The sequence below is a fragment of the Leucoraja erinacea genome, chromosome 28 (genome assembly GCF_028641065.1).
Source record: "Leucoraja erinacea ecotype New England chromosome 28, Leri_hhj_1, whole genome shotgun sequence".
Classification (NCBI taxonomy): Eukaryota; Metazoa; Chordata; class Chondrichthyes; order Rajiformes; family Rajidae; genus Leucoraja; species Leucoraja erinaceus.
This window is the reverse complement of record NC_073404.1, coordinates 20,677,635-20,701,454: the sequence shown is the minus strand read 5'-3', so window position 1 is coordinate 20,701,454 and position 23,820 is coordinate 20,677,635. Positions and strand designations below refer to the sequence as shown.

Below are 23,820 nucleotides of genomic sequence, written 5' to 3'. Positions count from 1 at the left end.
TCCTAGCTGTGTATCAATCCATATATACTGTAAATGCTGCCTCTACCACCTCCTCTGTTTCATATACCCACCCTTTGTGGTATAAACCTTCCCTTCGGATCTCCTTTTACAGATTAAAACCTCTAAAATATGCCCTCTAGTTTTAGACCCTCTTAGTCATAGAAAACAACTATCTATATACCAATCTATGCCTCTCATTAAATTTATGAACCTCTATAAGGTCTCAACCTCTGTGCTCCAGTGACAACAATCCCTGACTATCCAATCTGTCCTTTTAATTAATCCCCTCCATTCTAGGCATCATGCTGGTACATATATATAACCATATAACAATTACGGCACGGAAACAGGCCATCTCGGCCCTACAAGTCCGTGCCGAACAACTTTTTTTTTCCCCTTAGTCCCACCTGCCTGCACTCATACCATAACCCTCCATTCCCTTCTCATCCATATGCCTATCCAATTTATTTTTAAATGATACCAATGAACCTCCCTCCACCACTTCCACTGGAAGCTCAATCCACACCGCTACCACTCTCTGAGTAAAGAAGTCCCCCCTCATATTACCCCTAAACTTCTGTCCCTTAATTCTGAAGTCATGTCCTCTTGTTTGAATCTTCCCTATTCTCAAAGGGAACAGCTTGTCCACATCAACTCTGTCTATCCCTCTCATCATTTTAAAGACCTCTATCAAGTCCCCCCTTGACCTTCTGCGCTCCAGAGAATAAAGACCTAACTTATTCAACCTATCTCTGTAACTTAGTTGTTGAAACCCAGGCAACATTCTACTCTTTCTGCTCTTCTGCTCTTTCCGAACACTACCATATTCTTTCTATCGTGTAGTAACCAGAATTGCTCACAATATTTCAAGTGCGCCCTGCCTAAACAATGTCTTGTCTGTACAACTGCAAGATGATGTCCCAACTTTTCCACTTAATACTCATGTCAAGTCAAGCCAGCTAAACACTCTCTTCACTACTGTATCTATCTGTGTTGCCATTTTTGGTGAGCTATGAACGTGCAGCCCAAGGTTCTTCTGTACATCATGCTTCTAAGATCCCATCTGTTTCCTGCATATGTCCGGGTAGTATGAGACAGCCCAAAATGCATATGTCTGGATTAAATTCCATCCACCATCACTTTACACAGCGTTTATGTCTACAAATTTACCATTCGGAGCACAGGCTTTCACATCCAAGTCATTTATATATATATATTTTTTTTTTAAAAAGGATAAAGGTCCCAGTAGACACCACGGACTGTAGGTGCTGGTTTGCAGAAAAAGACACAAAGTGCTCAAATAACTCAGTGGGCCAGGCAGCATCTCTGGAAGACATGTTTTGACAATATTTTGGCCTGGAACCCTTCTTCAAACTGATTGTAGTAGAGGGGAGAAAGCTGCAAGAGAGGTGATGACAGGACAAAGCCACACAAGTGACAGGTGGTTACTGGTTGAGGTTTTTTGATGAGTAGATGGATGGACCAAGACCGGAGATGAAAAGACAAAAGTCGGAAAAGAGATAAGGAAATAAGGAGTGAAGTTGCGTGAAATGTGAAGCCAGAGGAAGGAATTTAGGTGGAAGGAGGCAGAGGATAGGAGACGGGAGGGGGACGGGCTGGATTGTAGGAAAAATGGGTGCACATCCAGGTGAGGCACAAGGATGAGAGAAAGGAAAAAGTCAGGGGGGGAAGGGGAGGTGTGGTTAGTTAACTAAAATTGGAGAATTAAATGTGTAAGAAGGAACTGCAGATGCTGGTATATAAACAAAGATAGCCACAAATAGACACAATCTCTGGAGATGCTGCCTGTCCCGCTGAGTTATTCCAGCTTTTTGTGTCTATCTTTGGAAAATTAAACATTCACACCATTTGGTTGTAAGCTACCAGGGCAGAATCTGAGGTGCTGTTCCTCCAGTTTGTGTGTGGCTTTGCTCTGGTGATGGAGGAGGCCCAGGACAGAAAGGCCAGTATGTGAATGGAAAGGGGAGTTAAAATGATTAGCAAACAGGAGATCCAGCATGTCCCAGCATCAATCCCTGTGGTACACCACTGGTTACAGACTTCAGTCAGAAAAACAATTCTCCACAACTATTCTCTACCTTCTATCACCAAGCCAACTTTAGATCTAGTTTGCAAGAATACCTTGAGCCCTCAATTTCAGGTCAAGCCTACTCTGCGGGACTTGTCAAAAGCTTTTCTGAAATCCATCTTGCCTCCATCAATTTTCTAAGTCACCCCGTCAACAAACTCTATATTGTTGACACCAAAATTTATTAGGAATAATTCTGTTGACTGATATTAGAACAATATGAATGATGGAAGGGAATTGAGATGAAAATCAGTTTATAGATTTAAATGTTGCTGTTACTCACTGATGCCTTTGGTCGCTGCAATTGGTTCCATGTTGTTAGTAATGAGGGAGCACTCATGGCAATGGTGAAACACAGAATAATATATTTGCCACATCAACATTGACATAAGGCAATAAAACAAAATATTTTCATGTTTTTCCTTATACTGCATATATTTACTCAACCTGTTGGCACGATGGTCACAGTCAAAAAGAAGGATCTCGACCCAAAATGTCACTCATTCCTTCTTTCCAGAGATGCTGTCTGTCCCGCTGAATTACTCAAGCATTTTGTGTCTATCTTCGATTTAAACCAACATCTGCAGTTCCCTTCTGTACATATCAAAATTGGATATGGTTAAGTAAGAAGCACATCAGCATTCATAACTAGCATATGTAACCTCAGAAGATGCAACACCTGTCCCTGTACCTCTCCCCTCGACTCTGTCCAGGGACCCCGACAGTCCTTTCAGGTGAGGCAGAGGTTCACTTGCACCTCCTCCAACCTCATCTACTGTATCCGCTGTTCAAGATATGGACTCTTATACATCGGCGAGACCAAACGTCGACTGGGCAATCGTTTCACAGAACCACTTCGCTCATCCCGCCTGAACCTACCTGATCTCCCATTTGCTCCCACTTTAATTCTCCTTCCCATTCCTACACAGACCTTTGTGTCTAAACTGCGGAATAAACTGCTCTTCCTCATGTAACATGGTTTCTGCCATTTCATTGAAGTAACCAAAAATATTTGAAAATATAGTCACTCTGCAAACAATATATTTTCTACAAATAATAAAAATAAAAACAGCTATTTACCTTTGTAATTGGTAGTCATAGTAAAAATGAAATGTGTTAGAAACAGTACCGTGTAATTCTGTAGGTTTTTAAGAAATGAATATATTTCTCCTGTGCTGATATTCCAGGCTCTGTCCCAGGAGGGGGTTCTGGGATTGTTGCTGGCGGTGTTCCGGGAGGTGTTCCGGGAGGTGTTCCAGGGGCTGTTCCAGGGGCTGTTTCGGGAGGAGTTCCAGGAGGAGTTCCTGGTAATGTTATCACTTGCTAATGATCTCTTCAATGCAGTTTGTCAGTGATTGAATTGCATGTTATACCTTTTGCAATTGCGTGCTTTGTACTCCAAATTGGTCTTTTCCTTTTCATCACTGCTGCAGTTAGATTACTCATTCAGCAAAAATGGACAACTTGATGTGATGTAAAAACATAGTGAGTGAGATAGATTGATTGAAAGATACAACATGGAAATAGGCACTTTGGCCCACCGAGTCCATGTCAGCCATCAATTACCCGTTCACCCTAGTTTTATGTTTTCCCACTTGGTGCGCATCCACTCCCTGCACACCAGGGGAAATTTACCATCTCTAAATGTAGAGACCTTTTAACTTACAAACTTTGGGATGTGGGAGGTAATGGGAGCGCCCAGAGGAAATCCATGTGGTCAAAAGAAAAACGTGCAAACTCCACGCAGACAGCACCCAAGATCAAGATTGAACCCAGTTCTCTGACACTGCCATGCACCAGCTGCACCACTGTGCCACCCTTAGATTCCTTAGAGATTCACAATTCTCATACTTGTCATGGTTGAATTGAAAACCTCTCGTGAATGGAAGCCAATTGAATAACCCTTATTATGAGCCAAATAATATATATATATAGCATATTGAGTGTATACCATGCTGATTGGAAACCACACACAGTTTGTGAGTGAGGAAATGTTTTTCGACATTTTCAATTAGTCTGTTCTATTGATGTGGATGTTGTTGCTTATAATTTCACACTGTACGCTGCTGTGCTCTTCCTTTTATCTTGTTAATCCTATCTCTTGCAGGTGGATATGCAGCATCTAAAGCAGCTAAATATGGAGGTAAAACTTCCTACTTTTATAATTCAGTCAATATTGCTGTGCCTCATAGACAATATCCATGCAACCATTAATGTATCTCCTCTTTACATAGAAAATAGGTGCAGGAGTAGGCCATTCGGCCCTTCGAGCCTGCACCGCCATTCAATATGATCATGGCTGATCATCCAACTCAGTATCCTGTACCTGCCTTCTCTCCATACCCCCTGATCCCTTTAGCCACAAGGGCCACATCTAACTCCCTCTTAAATATAGCCAATGAACTTGCCTCAACTACCTTCTGTGGCAGAGAATTCCAGAGATTCACCACTCTCTGTGTGAAAAATGTTTTTCTCATCTTGGTCCTAAAGGATTTCCCGTTTATCCCTAAACTGTGACCCCTTGTTCTGGACTTCCCTAACATCGGGAACAATCTTCCTGCATCTAGCCTGGCCAACCCCCTAAGAATTTTGTAAGTTTCTATAAGATCCCCCCTCAATCTTCTAAATTCTAGCGAGTACAAGCCGAGTCTATCCAGTCTTTCTTCATATGAAAGTCCTGACATCCCAGGAATCAGTCTGGTGAACCTTCTCTGAGAGCAAGAATGTCTTTCCTCAGATTTGGAGACCAAAACTGTACACAATACTCCAGGTGTGGTCTCACCAATACCCTGTACAACTGCAGTAGATCCTCCCTGCTCCTTACTCAAATCCTTTTGCTATGAATTCTAACATACCATTCGCTTTTTTCACTGCCTGCTGCACCTGCATGCCTACTTTCAATGACTGGTGCACCATGACACCCAGGTCTCGTTGCATCTCCCCTTTTCCTAATCTGCCACCATTTAGATAATAGTTTACACCATTTACTCAAGGCAATTGGCAACCATTTGCCGATGTCAGTCAAAAAATGCAGATGATGGAAAATTAAAAAATGTTGGAAAGATTCCGCAGTTCAAGCAGCATCTGTGGAAAGAATTAATGTGGTTGAACCTCTGGCTGATGCCTGCTGAGTGTTTCAAACATTTCCTGTTTTAGATTTTTAAATATCACTTTGGTTCAGTAGAATCTCAGTAGAATCTGTCTTTGCAGTGATATGATATTAAACAACAAAATGTCATTTTAATATGCACAATATATTAATTGTAATAACTTTTTCACATATATATGACTAAATAAATGCTGGATTATTACTGATAGATAGCATAGCATTTTCTTCTTCCTAATTTACAATCTGTTATTAATTACTGATGCTTCTTGTTACTGTAGTTTACTGTTTTTATTTACCAGTATGTGTAAAAATGCAGAGAGAAAACATGCAGGCATAGAGAGATATTTGCAAATACCACACAGTGGTTTTACAGGTGATAAGTTTATTAATTTATAGATTTCATTGAATCCACCTCCCAGCCCCTCTCATTACTGGTAACTGGGAAGCAACAGGAATGTCTTGTGTGCTACACATTGAACTGCTGATTTCTATGATTGGTTACTGCACTGAAGGAAACAATTCATATTAAGTTTCTTTCCCACCAAAAATGTTGGAAACTTAACAAGTTATCAGCAGCTTAATTTCATTCAAGTAAAATCGGCATTGACTACAGTCTCACTTGATGGATGCTGACTGTACATGTATACACGTTGTTTCCCATTCCAACCATCACCTTCATTGACAAGGTAGCTAAGATTGTCATTCTGTGTAATCAATTCTGTCTGCAAGTTTTGCCTCATAATGGTGTACGTTTCATTTTCTTCCTTTTGTCGTGTTCAAGAACAAGGCATATAATGCATGAACCTAAGTTTGCAGGTTAATGCCTTAAAAACCAAGTTGAATAAAAAGTAGAAAAGGGAACTGCAGATGCTGGTTTACAAAAACATACACAAAAAGATGGGCCAGGCAGCATCTCTGGAGAGCATGGAAAGGTGACATTTTGGGTCGGGACCCTTCTTCAGACTGATTATGATAGAAGGGGAAGAAAGCTGAAAGGTAGGAGAGGCAGATCAAAGCCTGGCATGTGATAGGTGGAAATAGGTGAACGGGGTTTTGGTGAGGCAGATGGTAAGACAAAGGCCAGAGATGAAAAGACAAAAGGTGCGAGATACAGATAGTAGCTTAGCAAGTTGTGAATAGAGGAAGGGATGTAGGTTTAAGGGGTGGGAGAAGTGAGAAGTGGGTGCGAGTCCAGATGTTGCATCAATACAATCAATCAATCAGTTTTATTTTTCACTTGCACATAAAGTGCAGTGAAATGAATTTGCAAGCAGTGGTACAATGAAAAAGAACACACAAAAACACAATAAAAATTTAACACAAACATCCACCACAGCATTCATCACTGTGGTGGAAGGCACACAATTTGGCCAGTCCTCTTTCATTTCCATATATCATGTAATATTTTTATATATATATATATATATATATATATATATATATATATATATAAATATATATATATATTATATATATATATATATAGTATATCAGTAATATTTTTATATTAGACACAAAAAGCTGGTATCTCAGCAGGTCAGGCATCATCTCTGGAGAAAAGGAATAGGTTTACGTTTTGGGGCAAGACCCTTCCTCATAGATATGAAGAAGGGTCTCGACCCAAAATGTCATCTATTCCTTTTCTCCAGAGATGCTGCCTGACCCGCTGAGTTACTCCAGCTTTTTGTATCTATCTTCAGTTTAAACCAGCATCTGCAGTTCATTCCTACACTTTTTAAAATATTATATGACCAGTTCACATCCAGAATCTGTAAATTGTAGCTTCTTTTTCTCAACCAGGTTATTCTGTGAATTTGTGGAAAGTATCAATAATAGTGTGCTCTCCTGTGTTAAATTTCCAGGTGGTGTTCCAGGAGGGGCTCCAGCACTTCCACTTGCAGCTGGTCTAGGGGGTCTTCCAGGGGGTGTTTCAGGAGGTCTCGCTGGTAATTTTGTCACTTATTATTGAAACTTTGATAAATCTAAATGCTGATGGAAATGCAAATTTTATTAATTTTACAATAATGTATATGTGCTTCTCACATAAAAAGTAATCTTCAGTTTTTATCAATGTTGCAGTTAGATTATAAATACAGTCTGAATCTACAATCACAGACAAGCCTATCCTGACAACGTATTGAGTGGAGGAGTTAGGTTCAATTAGGAGACCCAGGGTACTCCACCTGTCAATATTTTAACTTATAACCTCATAAATTCGTGTCACAGATATGAATAAGCAATATTATCAGCCAAGTTATTGGACATATCATTTATATTTTCCATGAAATATATAACCTCTTGAGTTTACACCATGTTAGGAAAGTCACTCGTTTTTTGAGTGGGAAATGGATTTTTTTCAGCATTTTGATTGATCTGCGTCATTGATATTATTTAAGTATCTAAATATCCAAACTATCTAAACAAACAAATAAACTCATGGGTATAAATTCTACCTGAGGCTCTATCATAACAGAAATCCTTTGTCATTGCAGGTGGATATGCGGCGGCCAAAGCAGCTAAATATGGAGGTAAAGTTCTGTCAATGTCATTTAGCCTCATTGAGAACCCTGTTATTCGTGGACTTATTGGGGTTCATTCTGCTATTTGCCTCTGCCACGACCCAATCATTTACAAAATTAACTTTGTTTCAAGGGATTCTCAGTGGCTTTGTATACTGCATTTTGTCACTAAATATCAATATATTATTCTTAAAAATAGGTATAGTATAACAGCTGTAAAATCCTCTTGGTGAGTAAATGGAGTAAATGAGCCATTGTAATTTGTGCGATGTTGCATTATTTGTGTATTTGCAGTGATAGAACATGTATGCACAAAGCATCACCAACAAAAGTATTAATACCATCAAGTAGATTTTCAGGATATAGTTTAAAACATTTCAGAGCACATAATATTGAAATATAAAATTTGAAGAGTAGGAGTTTATTTCAGAGCACAAAGATAACATTGTTACGTGGCTAAATAAATAACAAATAAAATGTAGAGGTCCTTCTGCAGTACAGGGCTGTGATCACACCTGCAGCATTGTGTTCAGTTTTGGTCTCCTAATTTGAGAAAGGACATTCTTGCTATTGAGGGAGTGCAGCGTAGTTTCACGGGGTTAATTCCCGGGATGGCGGGACTGTCATATGTTGATAGAATGGAACGACTGGGCTTGTATTCACTGGAATTTAGAAGGATGAGAGAGGATCTTTATATAAGATTATTAAGGGTTTGGACACGCTGGAGGCAGGAACCATGTTTCCGATGTTGGGGGAGTCCAGAACCAGGGGCCACAGTTTAAGAATAAGGGGTAAGCCATTTAGAACAGGGATGAGGAAAACAATTTTCCCACAGAGAGTTGTGTGTCTGGGGAATTCTCTGCCTCAGAGTGTGGTGGAGGCTGATTTTCTGGATGCTTTCAAGAGCGAGATGGACAGAGCTCTTAAAGATAGCGTAGTCGAGGGATATGGGGAGAAGGCAGGAATGGGGTACTGATTGTGGATGATCAGCCATGATCACATTGAATGGCGGTGCTGGCTCGAGGGTCAAACGGCCTACTACTGCACCTATTGTCTATTGTCTAATTCCAGATGTATTTAATTGTTGAATTTAAATTCTTCTGCTGCTGTGGTGGATTTAATTTCCTGTTCCTGGATCAATGGTCAAAGGATGATTCTAAAAGCTACCGGCCCATCTCGCTCCTCTGCATCACATACAAACTCCTTGAGAGGCTGATCCACGGGCGTATCAACCCCATCATAGACCCTCAACCACCCCACGAGCAGGTTGGTTTCCACCAAGGTTGATCTACTGCGCACCAGGTAACCCTCCTCACCCAAGACATCGAGGCAAATGAGAAGGCAGGGGCTGTTCTTACAGATCTGACATCTGCCTATGATGCCATGTGGCATCGGGGACTAACTGCAAAGCTGCCAGACAGGCACATGGTTACGCTACATCATGGAGCTGATATCAAACCGCAGCTTTGTGCTTAAGACCAGTGCTGGACAGCAGAGTAGACTACGTAGACTGAAGAATGGCGTCCCACAGGGATCCGTCTTGGCTCCGCTGATTTTCAACGTGTACATCCATGACCTCCCAGAGACCATCGCTGGTAAATATGGGTATGCTGACGATTTAGCCATCCTGATGAGACACAAACAGTGGAAGACAATCGAAAGCTCCTTAATTCAAGATAAGGGGAATTTGGCAGTATACCTACGACAGTGGCGTCTAAAGCTGAGCAAAGGCAAAACAGTGTCAACAGCATTCCATCTAAACAACAAGGAAGCTAAGCGAGAGCTAGCAGTCTTCATTAACAACAGGAGCTTGGACTTCCAACAAACACCCACTTACCTCGGCGTAAAGCTGGACAGGTCACTTACATTTCATCTAGTAGACACACTAGCCTGGTAGACACGAGCCTGAACAGCACCTTGCAAACCATCACTGGGTGCCTTCAACCTACTCCAGTCAAGAAGCTCCCTATACTCGCAGGCATTCCGCCCGCAGGGATCCGAAGGCAAGCAGCAACCCTGACACTATTCTCATCGTGCCATGGACCCAGATCACCTCCATCAGCAGAGAGCAGAGGCCACCCCCGACTGAAGTTCCATCACCCCTTTGCTCCACATGGAAAACAACTCCTAGCATCCATCCAGCCAACTGAGACAAAAGCACACTGGATAGCCACCAAGTGGTCACAGGAGTGAAAGGCAACTTCAACCCCATTACACAGCTACATCTCTTCACCAGATAAAAGCTGTCCAGGGTCTGACCTCCCCAGAGGAGCATGGGTGAAGCTCAACAGATTTCGTACTAGAGTTGGCCATTTCAATGTCAGCGTGTGGAGATGGGGGCTCCACCAGAGCCCAGCCTGTGAATGCGGAGCAGAGCAACAGACAGCCAACCATATCATCTCTGGGTGCCTGCACTACCACCCACCAAATGGAACTCGGTGCCTGGCAGACATTGACTGGACAGAAGCATAAGTTAGTCAGTATTTTGGATTGATATTTCCATTGGTATTATATACAATCATCACAACTATTTAAAGGAATAAGCTAGTCATGTATAGGAAGGAACTGCAGATATTGGTTTAAACCAAAGATAGACACAAAAAGCTGGAGTAATTCAGCGGGAAAGGCAGTATCTCTGGAGAGAAGGAATGGGTGACGAATATGAGATGCTGTTCCTCCAATTTGCGATTTGCCTCACTCTGACAATGGCAGAGACATAGCACAGAAAGGTCTGTGTAGGAATGGGAAGGAGAGTTAACCAGGGAGTTGTGGAGGGAACAGTCTCTGCGGAAGGCGGAAAGGGGTGGTGTTGGGAAAATGTGGCTAGTGGTGGGATCCGGTTGGACGTGGTGGAAATTTCGGAAGATTATGTGTTGTACGCGATGGTTGATGGGGTGGAATATAAGGACTAGGGGGACTGTCTCTGTTGCAAATAAGGGGAGGGGGAGCAAGCGTGGAGCTGTGGAGTACCAAGGAGACACGAGCGAGGGCCTCTTCTATGATGAGAGAGGGAAACTCCTGTTCCCTAAAGGATGGTGACATCTCGGATGTCCTGGTATGGAACACCTAATTTTGGGCGCAGATGCAGCGAAGACGGAGGAATTGGGAGTAGGGGATAGAGTCTTTGCAAGAAGCAGGATGGGAAGAAGTGTAGGTCGAGATAGTTGTGGGAGTCAGTGGGTTTGTAATAGACACCAGTCAATAGTCTATTTCCTGTGATGGAGACTGTGAGATCAAGAAAGGGGAGAGAGGTGTCGGGGATGGTCCAACTAAACTTGAGCGCAGGATGAAAATTGGTGGTGAAGTTGATGAAGTCCATGAGGTCTGCATGGGTGCAGGAGGTGGCACCGATGCAGTCATCAATGTGACGATGATAGAGTTCGGAGATAGGGCCAGTGTACGCCTGGAACAGGTATTGTTCAACGTACCCTACAAAGAGGCAGGCATAGCTGGGGCCATGCGTGACCATCTACACCTCATTTTAATGTAAATGGCAGTGGAAATTTGGTACATCATTCAACCAAATTACTATAATGATCAATCAACTGAAAGTTAGCAAGATTATTTGAGTTTTTTATATTAAATCAATGAAATCATTTTGTGGCAGGAAATGAGCTATAGATTAAACTGAACAGTGTAACAGGCCTGAGGTGATATTCTCAAGTTATCCTCTTCCTGTACTTGAACCTTGCTGTTACTCACTAGTGTTTTTTTTATTTATGCCAGTTTAGTGCCATGAGCACATGTACTGGCATTGTAGGAGATTACAGAATAGTTCCAGCCGTATTGTCTATGACTGAAATGCTTTTGAACGTTTGATCACAATCCACTTTCGGTTCTCACAGCAAACAAAAGCTGCCTTTCAAGCTTGGTAATAGATGCCCTGATAACACTTCAGTAAATTGTCTGCGCCTTTTAAATAATTGAATATACTGATGATTGGAACTCTATTCTATTGTCATTCCAGGGGCTGTGCCAGGAGCTGGTGGTGTACCTGGAGGCTATGCTGGTGGTGTACCTGGAGGCTATGCTGGTGGTGTACCTGGAGGCTATGCTGGTGGTGTACCTGGAGGCTATCCAGGGGGTGTACCTGGTGCTGGATACGGAGGCCTCCCAGGTGAGCTTTTCTCCTTTAAAATCTTTTTCTTTTTATTGAAATGTCTTCAGTGCTACAGTTCAGTTTTACCATCCATTCACTTTTTACCAATATTACAATTTTTAAGTAGATCCTGAATCCTATAGCCACGAGAATCATCAAGAACCTGGGGTGTAAATAAATATAGGTACATGGGAAAATTACCCTTCAGCATGGCATACAGGAAGTATTTCACTTGTGAAACTACATTGGTATCAGGTGTATTGGCCCAAACAGTTTAAAGAAATTAGTATTGGGCAGCACACTGACGCAGCTGATAGAGCCGTTTTCTCACAGCGCCAGATAACTCAGTTTGATCCAGCTTCTGGTGCTGCCTCTGTGGAGTTTACACGTTCTCCTTGTGACCGTGTGGGTTTTCTCCGGGAGCTCGGGTTTCCTCCCACATCCCAAGTGCATGTGGGTTTGTAGGATAAATGACCTCTGGAAATTGGCCCTAGTGTGTAGGGAGCAGTTGCAAAAGTAGGATAACCTAGAACTAGTGTGAACGGGTGATTAACGGTCATTGTGGACTCTGTGCCGAAGGTCCTGTTTTCCATGATGTATCAATCAATCAATTAATCAATCTCAATCATTCACTCAATCAATAATGTCATTTAGTTCAGGTTCCTGAAATGTTTACAAACAGGCTTTGTGTTTTAGTATGCCTTAACATGTGTCACCATATGGTATATGCTAAGTTTGATTTATAATAATAGAAAATACTTGAAATACAGGTAGGCAGGGGAAGAGGGAAGAGGGAGGGCAAATGGGCAGGATCATGCTTTACATCATTTTTAAGTAAGGGAAAAGTTAATTAAAAATGCACCTAATCAATGATTAAAAGCATTAAACTAAAGCAGCTGTTTTCAAAGAAACCAAATTTCTGTTTTCTTTCATAATCCATTGACCTATATTCCCCATAGAATGAAAGGGTCTTGGATCCTGCAACAGACCTGACCTGATGTAGTATTTAACTGGTAAATTTCAAACATAGTAGGGAATTCTCACAAGACTGATCTCCCATGCAGGAATGAAATGACCAATCCAATGTCTGACCAGATGTGCATAAGGTCATTAAAACGATTGAATGTTGAATCCAACCTGATTGGAACCACCGGCAAAATTTAGCAAGTTGTGTCCATTATTTCAGGTCAGAACTTACATCAGGATTGTCCTTGACCATGCAAGTTGATTCAGCTTCTCCTGGAAAATATTGGTATTTCAATCCAAACTGTGTGTACATGACTCAGTTTATGTACAGCTAAGTTCAGGGATACCCCTGCAAACACATATGTTCTGAGCTTATCAGGTTATGTTAGCCATTTCCTGGCCATACTCTGCACTTGAACATCTTTGGAGCAGCATCTTGTTCCGTGCCATGTAATCCTTTCTCAAATATCCTAGTACAGAATCCATGAGCTCTTTCTTGCAGAGGCTTTGAGAAAGAGAAAGTTAAATTATTATCTATTTAATTATTTGTATTAATGTAATGCTTTTATTTAATGTATGTGTGTGTTTTAGATTATTCCTGTTTATGATGTTGGTAAGGCCAACTCCATTAACTTCACCAGTAAAACAAATGTGTTGTGCTACAGATCTTCATTTAGTGCCAGTTATAATGCTTCACGGAATATATGGAGTAGATTTTCAAGAAATAACTCCAGTAATCCTCATTTAAAATTCAGATCAAATAAAATTGCACGATTTGTAACACAATAAAATAAATAATCCACCTCTTTGGCTATTTGCTCATGCTGCTCAATTCTTTATTATTTGGTATACAAAATATTAGTCATTCCCTGGCATTCACAAGAAGATCATTTACATGTGACCTATGATAATTAATGGGTAGGTAGACGCAAAATGCTTCAGTAACTCAGTAGGACAGGCGGCAACACTGGAGGGAAGGAATGGGTGACCTTTCTTCAGTCTCGATCCGAAACGTCACCCATTCCTTCCCACCAAAGATGCTGCCTGTTCTGCTGAATTACTCTAGCATTTTGTGTCTACCTTCGATTTAAACTAGCATCTGATGTTCTTTCCAACGCATAATTAATGGGTAAATAGCTGTTTTATAGTATTTTTCTTAATTCATAATATTTTAACGTTTGATTTAATAGTGTTAATTGGAAAAGTATTACGATGATGTGATAGATGATTACAAATTCAATCGTAAGAAATCCCTATCCTCCTAAACCATTGGCAAATTTCTAAAATTACTATGGAGGTTTTGAAATAATTTTCTCTCATTATTAGCTGGAGACAGTGTAAAATGTCATCAAGCAGCAACTCCTTGTGATTTTGTGATGGTAGTGTAGTGAAATCAGCACCAATTCCAATTGTAATTGCAAATGCTTGTTTTGTCCTCCTTCAAGTTGAGTCTTTCAGAAATGTGATCTACTAATATATTATTTGCACAATATGAGGCTAGATTCTCTTATCAATCTTTTTTTTTCATTGCAGCTGGCTATGCAGCAGCTAAAGCTGCAAAATATGCAGGTATGTCTTCCTATTTTCAACAGAAAACACAGAAAATGCTGGTAATTTAAAATTGAAATTTATAATACGGAACAATACTCAACAGGCCCAACAGCTGTGGACAACAAACATAGGGCCTCAGGTCCCCAGTATATTGTAACGCTTCTTGCAGGAATCATCAAGGTTGTAGTCAAAGGAATCTACAATTAGTATTAAAATAATTAAGGACAAAATTGGGAAGTCATTTGTAAAGTTCAGTTTAATCTATACCTCGTTTTAATGTAAGTGGCAGTGGAAATTTGGTACATCATTCTCCCAAACTATTATAATGATCAATCAACTGAAAGTTAGCACGGAGATTATTTTAGGTTTTGTATAAATTTTGTGAATGAAATCAAATTTTGTGACAGGAAATGAGCTATTGATTAAGCTGAACAGTGTAACAGGCTTGAGGTGGTGTTCTTAAGTTATGCTCTTCCTGTACTTGAATCTACATCTACTGGCATTGTAGGACATTACAGAATAGTTCCAGTCCTAGTGTTTATGGCTGAAATCCTTTTAAACGTTTCATCACAATCCACTTTCGTTTCTCACAGTGAAGTAAAGCTGCCTTTCATGCCTGGTAATAGATGACCTAATAACACTGCAGTAAATTGTCCATAGTCAGTCTGAGTCTTTTAAATAATTGAATATACTGAACTCTACTCTATTGTCATTCCAGGGGCTGTGCCAGGTGGAGTTCCTGGTGGTGTACCTGGAGGCTATCCAAGGGGTGTACCTGGAGGCTATCCAAGGGGTGTACCTGGAGGCTATCCAAGGGGTGTACCTGGAGGCTATCTAGGAGGTGTACCTGGAGGCTATCCAGGGGGTGTACCTGGAGCTGCATATGGAGGCCTTCCAGGTGATCTTTTCTCTTTTAAAACCTTTTCATTTTTATTGAAATGTCTTGAGTGGTAAATTTCAGTTTTACCATCCATTCACTTTTTACCAATATTACAATTTTTAAGTAGATCCTGAATCCTATAGCCACGACAGACACAAGAACAAAGAGGAAATGAATGTTCTAGGAGACATTTGATCTCTTATTTGTCTGGTTTTTGAACCAAGAAACCTGTGGTGCAAATAATCATAGGTACATGCTTAGAAAAGTTTTCATTGCCATTTTCTGGAACAATTGCCAATGCTTCCCTTCAGCATGGCATGCAGGAAGCATTTTCAAACTTTTTACTCAGTATTTCACTTGTGAAACTACATTGGTATCAGGTGTCGTGGCCAAAACAATTTAAAGAAATGAGTATGGGGCGGCACACTGGCGCAGCTGACAGAGCCACTCATAGCGCCAGATAACTGGGTTTGATCCAGACTTCAGGTGCTGCCTGTGTGGAGATTACACGTCTCCTTGTGACCGTGGGTTTCGTCCAGGTGCTCGTATTTCCTCCCACATCCCAAGTCCGTGTGGGTTTGTAGGATAAAAGGCCTCTGAAAATTGGCCCTAGTGTGTAGGGAGCGGTTGCAAAAGTAGGATAACATAGAACTAGTGTGAGCGGGTGATTAACGGTCATTGTGGGCTCTGTGCCGAAGGTTCTGTTTCTCATAAATCTTTTTTCATTGCAGGTGGTTATGCAGCAGCCAAAGCTGCAAAATATGCAGGTATGTCTTCCTATTTTCAATAGAAAACACAGAAAATGCTGGTAATTTAAAATTAAAATGTATAATACTGAACAATCCTCAGCAGGCCCAACAGTGGTGGAGAACAAACATAGGGTCTCAGGTCCCCAGTATATTATAACGCTTCTTACAGGAATCATCAAGGTTGTAGTCAAAGGAATCTACAATTAGTATTAAAATAATTAAGGACAAAATTGGGAAGTCATTTTTAAAGCTCAGTTTAATCTATACCTCGTTTTAATGTAAGTGGCAGTGGAAATTTGGTACATCATTCTCCCAAACTATTATAATGATCAATCAACTGAAAGTTAGCACGAAGATTGTTTGAGTTTTGTATAAATTAATGAAATCAAATTTTGTGACAGGTCATGAGCTATAGATTATGCCGAACAATGTCTAAGAGGGAACTGCAGATGCTGGGAAATTGAAGGTAGACGAAAGTGCTGGAGAAACTCGGCAAAGGAAATAGGCAACGTTTCCTATTTCCTTCGCTCCATAGATGCTGCTGCACCCGCTGAGTTTCTCCAGCATTTTTGTCTATCTTCCAAGCTGAACAGTGTAACAGGCTTGAGGTAATGTTCTTAAGTTATCCTCTTCCTGTATTTGAATCCTGCTGTTGCTCACTAGTATTTTTTATTGATGCCTGTTTAGAGACATGAGCACATCAATTGGCATTGTAAGACGTTACAGTATAGTTCCAGACATACTGTTTATGGCTGAAATGCTTTTGAACGTTTGATCACAATCCACTTTTGTTTCTCACAGTAAAGTAAAGCTGCCTTTCAAGCCTGGTAATAGATGTCTTAATAACACTGTAGTCAATTGTCCGTAGTCTGAGTCTTTTAGATAATTGAATATACTGTGGCGGCATCTGGTGCTTAGGCCACTTACTATGCGACAGTGCCTCGGCAGTCGGGGCTAGGGTCACGTGACTGGGTAATGTCGGGAAGGAGTTGTCATGATGTTTTGGGGTGTATCCTAGTACATGTAGTCTGCCCCGGGTCAAGCTTCCCCCATTCACGTGTGTGTTGGTCTCTTTACTTCAACAATAAAGATCTCTTTGATTCACCACACATGGCTTGCTTATTCGCCCGCCATAAAACTGATGATTGGATCTCTATTGTCATTCTAGGGGCTGTGCCAGGAGGAGTTCAAAGGGGTGTACCTGGAGGCTATCCAGGGGGTGTACCTGGAGCTGCATACGGAGGCCTTCCAGGTGATCTTTTCTCTTTTAAAACCTTTTCATTTTTATTGAAATGTCTTGAGTGCTAAATTTCAGTTTTACCATCCATTCACGTTATATCAGTATTACAATTTTGAAGTAGTTCCTGAATCCTATGGCCATGACAGACACAAGAACAACGAGGAAATGAATGCTCTCGGAGTCATTTGATCTCTTATTTGTCTGGATTTGGAACCAAGAATCCTGTGGTGCAAATAATCATAGGTACAAGCTTAGAAAGGTTTTCATTGCCAATTTCAGGAAAAATGGCCAACTCCTTCCTTCAGCATGGCATGCAGGAAGCTTATTCCAACTTTTTACTCAAGTATTTCACTTGTGTCATGGCCAAAACAATTTAAAGAAATTAGTATGCATCAGCACACTGGGGCAGCTGATAGAGCCGTTGTCTCACAGCGCCAGATAACTGGGTTTGATCTAGATTTTGGGTGCTGCCTGTGTGTAGTTTACACGTTCTCCTTGTGACCGTGTGGGTTTCCTCCGCGTGCTCTGGTTTCCTCCCACATCCCAACTGTGTGTGGGTTTGTAGGATAAATGGCCTCTGGAAATTGCCCCTAGTGTGTAGGGAGCGGTTACAAAAGTAGGATAACATAGAACTAGTGTGAATGGGTGATTAACGGTCATTGTGGACTCTGTGTGCTGAAGCGCCGGTTTGCCATGATGTATCTTTCAAACAATTAAATCAATCAATCAATTTCAATCAATAATGTCATTTAGTTCAGGTTCCTGAAGTCTAAGCTGAACACAGGCTTGAGGTGATGTTCTTAAGTTATCCTCTTCCTGCAATTGAATCCTGCCGTTGCTCACTAGTGTTGTTTATTTATGCCAGTTTAGAGCCATGAGCACATCTACTGGCATTGTAGGACGTTACAGTATAGTTCCAGTCGTACTGTCTATGGCTGAAATGCTTTTGAACGTTTGATCACAATCCACTTTCAGTTCTCACAGCAAACAAAAGCTGCCTTTCAAGCCTGGTAATAGATGACCTAATAACACTTCAGTAAATTGTCCATAGTCTTGTAAGTCTTTTGAATAATTTAATATACTAATGATTGGAACTCTATTCTATTGTCATTCCAGGGGCTGTGCCAGGAGGAGTTCCTGGAGGTGTACCTGGAGGCTATCCAGGGGGTGTACCTGGAGCTGGATATGGAGGCCTTCCAGGTGATCTTTTCTCTTTTAAAACCTTTTCATGTTTATTGAAATGTCTTGAGTGCTAAATTTCAGTTTTACCATCCATTCACGTTATATTAGTATTACAATTTTTAAGTAGATCCTGAATCCTATATGGCCACGACAGACATAAGAACAAAGAGGAAATGAATGTTCCAGGAGACATTTGATATCTTAGTTGTCTGGCTTTGGAATTGAGAACATGTGGTGCAAATAATCATAGGTACAGGCTTAGAAAGGTTTACATTGCCATTTTCAGGATAAGTTCCCCAACAGCTTGGCATGCAAGAAGCTTATTCAATTTTCTTACTCGAGTATTTCACTTGTGAAACTACATTGGTATCAGGTGTCCTGGCCAAAACAGTTTAAAGAAATTAATATGGGACGGCACACTGGAGCAGCTGGTAGAGCCGTTGTTTCACAGAGCTAGATAACTGGGTTTGATCCAGACTTCTGGTGCTGCCTGTGTGGAGTTTACACGTTCTCCTTGTGACCGTGTGGGTTTTCTCCGGGAGCTCGGGTTTCCTCCCACATCCCAAGTGCATGTGGGTTTGTAGGATAAATGGCCTCTGAAAATTGGCCCTAGTGTGTAGGGAGCAGTTGCAAAAGTAGGATAACATAGAACTAGTGTGAATGGGTGAATGACGGTCATTGTGGGCTCTGTGCTAAAGGGCCTGTTTTCCATGATGTATCTTTCAATCATTCAATCAGTCAACATTGTCATTTAGTTTTGGTTCCTGAAGTCTTTGCAAACAGGCTTTGTGTTTTAGTATGCCTTAACATGTGTCACCGTATGGTATATCCAAAGTTTCATTTAAAGATCTGCAATAATGTGGAATAATAATAGAAAATACTTGAAATACTCAGCAGGTAGGCAGCGAAATAGGGAAGTGGAAAGAGGGAGGGAGGGAGGATGAATGGGCAGGATCCTGCTTTACATAATTTATTAAGTAATGGAAAAGTTGATTAAAAATGCACCTAATTAGTGATTAAAAGCATTAAACTAAAGCAGCTGTTTTCAAAGAAAGAAAATATCTACTTTCTCTCATAATCCATTGACCTATATTCCCCCTATACAGATTGGAACCACTGGCAAAATATAGCAAGCTGTGTCAATTATTTCAGGTCAGAACTTACATCAGGATTGTTCTTGACCATGAAAGTTGACTCGGCTTCTCCTGGAAAATATTGGTAGTTCAATCCAAAGTGTGTGGTTGACTCAGTTTATATAGAATTAAGGGACAGAAGTTTAAGGGTAACATGAGGGGGAACTTCTTTACTCAGAGGGTGGTTGTGGTGTGGAATGAGCTTCCAGTGGAAGTGGGGGAGGCAGGTTCATTGGTATCATTTACAAATAAATTGGATAGGCATATGGATGAGAAGGGAATGGAGGGTTATGGTACGAGTGCAGGCAGGTGGGAGTAAGGGAAAATAATTGTTCGGCACGGACTTGTAGGGCCGAGATGGCCTGTTTCCGTGCTGTAATTGTTATATGGTTATATATAGCTAAGTTTAGGGATACCCCTGCAAACACATACGTTCTGAGCTTACCTGATTATGTTAGCCATTTCCTGGCCATGCTTTGCAGCTGAACATCTTTGGAGCAGCATCTTGTTTCGTGCCATGTAATCCCTTCTCAGATAACCTGGGACAAAATCCATGAGATCTTTCTTGCATAAGGACCGTAGGCTTTGAGAAAGATAAATTTAAAGTATTACCTATTTAAATTATTTGCTTTAATTTAATGCTTTTAGTTTATCCTGTTTATGATGTTGATGAGGCCAACTCCATTAACTTCACCAGTAAAACAAATGTGTTGTGTTACAGATCTTCATTTAGTGCCAGTTATAATGATTCACAGAATATATGGAGTAGAATTTCAAGAAATAACTCCAGTAATCCTCATTTAAAATTCAGATCAAATGAAATTGCACAATTTGTAACACAATAAAATAAATAATCCGCCTCTTTGGCTATTTGCTCATGCTGCTCAATTCTTTATTATTTGGTATACAAAATATCAGTCATTCCATGGCATTCACAAGAAGATAATTTACATGGAAACCTATGATAATGAATGGGTAGGTAGACGGAAAATGCTTGAGTAACTCAGTGGGACAGGCAGCAACACTGGAGGGAAGGAATGGGTCACGTTTCGGGACAAGACCCTTCTTCAGTCTTGACTCGAAACATCATCCATTCCTTCCCACCAAAGATGCTGCCTGTCCCGCTGAATCACTCCAGCATTTTGTGTCTACCTTCGATTTAAATCAGCATCTGCAGTTCTTTCCTACACATAATTAATGCTGTTTTATAGTATTTTTCTTAATTCGTAATATTTTCGTAATTGGAAAAGTATTACTATGAAGTGATAGTTAATTACAAATTCAATCATAAGAAATCCCTATTCTCCTAAACCATCACCGATTTTCTAAAATTACTATGGAGGTTTTGAAATAATTTTCTCTCTTTATTAGCTGGCGACAGTGTAAAATGTCATCAAGCAGCAACTCTTTGTGATGGTAATGTCGTGGAATCAGCACCAAGTCCTTAATTGTAATTGCAAATGCTTGTTTTGTGCTCCTTCAAGTTGAGTCTTTCAGAAATGTGATCTACTAATATTATTTGCACAATATGAGGCTAAATTCGCTTATCAATCTTTTTTTTCATTGCAGCTGGCTATGCAGCAGCTAAAGCCGCAAAATATGCAGGTATGTCTTCCTATTTTCAATAGAAAACACAGAAAATGCTGGTAATTTAAAATTGAACTTTATAATACAGAACAATACTCAGCAGGCCCAACAGCTGTGGAGAACAAATTTAGGCTCTCGGGTTTCCAGTATATTATAACGCTTCTTACAGGAATCATCAAGGTTGTAGTCAAAGGAATCTACAATTAGTATTAAAATAATTAAGGACAAAATTGGGAAGTCATTTGTAAAGTTCAGTTTAATCTATACCTCGGTTTAATGTAAGTGGCAGTGGAAATTTGGTACATCATTCGCCCAAACTATTATAATGATCAATCAACTGAAAGTTAGCACTAAGATTATTTGAGTTTAGTATATTAAATTAATGAAATCAAATTTTGTGACAGGAAATGAGCTATAGATTAAGCTGAACACAGGCTTGAGGTGTGTTCTTAAGTTATCCTCTTCCTGAACTTGAATTCTGCTGTTGCTCACTAGTGTTGTTTATTTATGCCAGTTTAGAGCCATGAGCACATCTACTGGCATTGTAGGACGTTGCAGTATAGTTCCAGTCGTACTGTCTATGGCTGAAATGCTTATGAACGTTTGATCACAATCCAATTTCGCTTCTCACAGTAAACAAAAGCTGCCTTTCAAGTCTGGTAATAGATGCCCTAATAACACTTCATTAAATTGTCCATAGTCAGCGTCTTTTAAATAATTGAACATACTGATGATTGGAACTCTACTCTATTGTCATTACAGGGGCTGTGCCAGGAGGAGTTCCTGGTGGTGTACCTGGAGGCTATCCAGGTGGTGTACCTGGAGCTGCATCCGGAGGCCTTCCAGGTGATCTTTTCTCTTTTAAAACCTTTTCATTTTTATTGAAATGTCTTGAGTGGTAAATTTCAGTTTTACCATCCCTTCACTTTATATCAAGATTACAATTTTTAATTAGATCCTGAATCCTATGGCCAAGACACACACAAGAACAAAGAGGAAATGAATGTGCTAGGGACATTTGATCTTTAATTGGTCTGGCTTTGGAACCAAGAAACCTGTGGTGCAAATAATCATAGGTTCAGGCTTGGAAAGGTTCTCATTGCCATTTTCTGAAAAAATTGCAAACTCCAGGAAGCACATTCAAATTTTTTTACTCGAGTATTTCACTTGTGAAACTATATTGATATCAGGTGTCATTGCCAAAACAATTTAAAGAAATTAATTTTCACACAGCGCCAGAGAACTCGGTTTGATCCTGATGTCGGGTGCTGCCCATGTGGAGTTTACGTGTCCTTCTTGTGACCCTGTGGGTTTCCTCAGGGTGCTCGGGTTTCCTCCCACATCCCAAGTGCATGTGGGTTTGTAGGTTAAATGGCCTCTGAAAATTGCCCCTAGTGTGTAGGGAGTGGTTGCAAAAGTAGGATAGCATAGAACTAGTGTGAACGGGTGATTGAAGGTCATTGTGGACTCTGTGCCAAAGCGCCTGTTTGCCATGATATATCTTTCAATCAATCATTCAATCAATCAATAATGTCATTTAGTTTAGGTTCCTGAAGTCTTTGCAACCAGGCTTTGTCTATTAGTATGCCTTAACATGTGTCATCATATGGTTTTGGGGGAAGGGTATTGGCACGGATAGAGAACTGGCTGACGGACAGGAAGCAGAGAGTAGGAATTCATGGGTCCTTTTCAGAAAGTGGGCGCCGCAAGGCTCGGTGCTGGGATGCCAGTTATTTACAATATATATTAACAATTTAGACGAGGGAATTAAATGTGAAATCTCCAAGTTTGTGGATGACACAAATCTGGGTGGTAGTGTGAGCTGCGGTGAAGATGCTATGAGGCTGCAGGGTGACTTGGATAGGCTGGGTGAGTGGGCAGATGCACGACAGATGCAGTATAATGTGGATACATGTGAGGTTATCTACTTCAGTGGCAGATTATTATCTGAATGGTGTCGGATTAGGTAAAGGGGAGGTGCAATGAGAGTGTGCTTGTACATCAGTCATTGAAAGTTAACATGCAGGTACAGCAGGCAGTGAAGAAAGCTAATTGCATGTTGGCCTTCATTGTGAGTGCATTTGAGTTTAGAAACAAGGAGGTCCCACTGCAGTTGTACAGGGCCCTGGTGGGACGGTATCTGGAGTATTGGGTGCAATTTTGGTCTCCTAATTTGAAGAAGGACATTATTGCTATTGAGGGAGTGCAGCGTAGGTTCATCAGGTTAATTCCCGGGATGGCGGGACTGACCTATGATGAAAGAATGGGTCGACGGGGCGTGTTCACTGGAATTTAAAAGGATGAGAGGGTATCTTATTGAAACATATAAGATTATTAAGGGTTTGTCAAGCTAGATGCAGGAAAAATGTTCCCGATGTTGGGGAGTCCAGAACCAGAAGTCACAGTTTAAGAATAAGGTGTAGGCCATTTAGAACTGAAATGGGCAAACATTTTTGCTCCCAGACACTTGTGCATCTGTGGAATTTTCTATCACAGAAGGCAGCGGAGGCTAATTCACTGGATGTTTTCAAGAGAGAGTTAGATTGAGCTCTTGGGGCTAAAGGAATCAAGGGATCTGGGGGAAAAAGCAGGAATGGGGTACTGATTTTAGACGATCAGCCATGATCATCATAATGAATGGCCATGCTGGCTTGCAGGCCCAAATGGCCTACTCCTGTACCTATTTTTCTTTGTTTCTATATGGTATATCCAAAGT

At 40.8% G+C, this 23,820-nt stretch overlaps 1 protein-coding gene across 1 annotated transcript in view; it reads left to right on the top strand.

The window, feature by feature from the left end:
* LOC129710464 (elastin-like) overlaps window positions 1-23,820 on the top strand; it is a 120,740-nt gene that overhangs the window by 61,726 nt on the left and 35,194 nt on the right. The window contains exons 22-33 of the mRNA XM_055657419.1: window positions 3,277-3,396; window positions 4,197-4,232; window positions 7,061-7,144; window positions 7,691-7,726; window positions 11,685-11,834; window positions 14,316-14,351; window positions 15,052-15,231; window positions 15,945-15,980; window positions 17,131-17,214; window positions 18,319-18,402; window positions 21,087-21,122; window positions 21,867-21,950. Of these exons, the coding sequence (XP_055513394.1) occupies window positions 3,277-3,396; window positions 4,197-4,232; window positions 7,061-7,144; window positions 7,691-7,726; window positions 11,685-11,834; window positions 14,316-14,351; window positions 15,052-15,231; window positions 15,945-15,980; window positions 17,131-17,214; window positions 18,319-18,402; window positions 21,087-21,122; window positions 21,867-21,950 (966 nt within the window). The remainder of the gene's footprint in view (window positions 1-3,276; window positions 3,397-4,196; window positions 4,233-7,060; window positions 7,145-7,690; window positions 7,727-11,684; window positions 11,835-14,315; window positions 14,352-15,051; window positions 15,232-15,944; window positions 15,981-17,130; window positions 17,215-18,318; window positions 18,403-21,086; window positions 21,123-21,866; window positions 21,951-23,820) is intronic.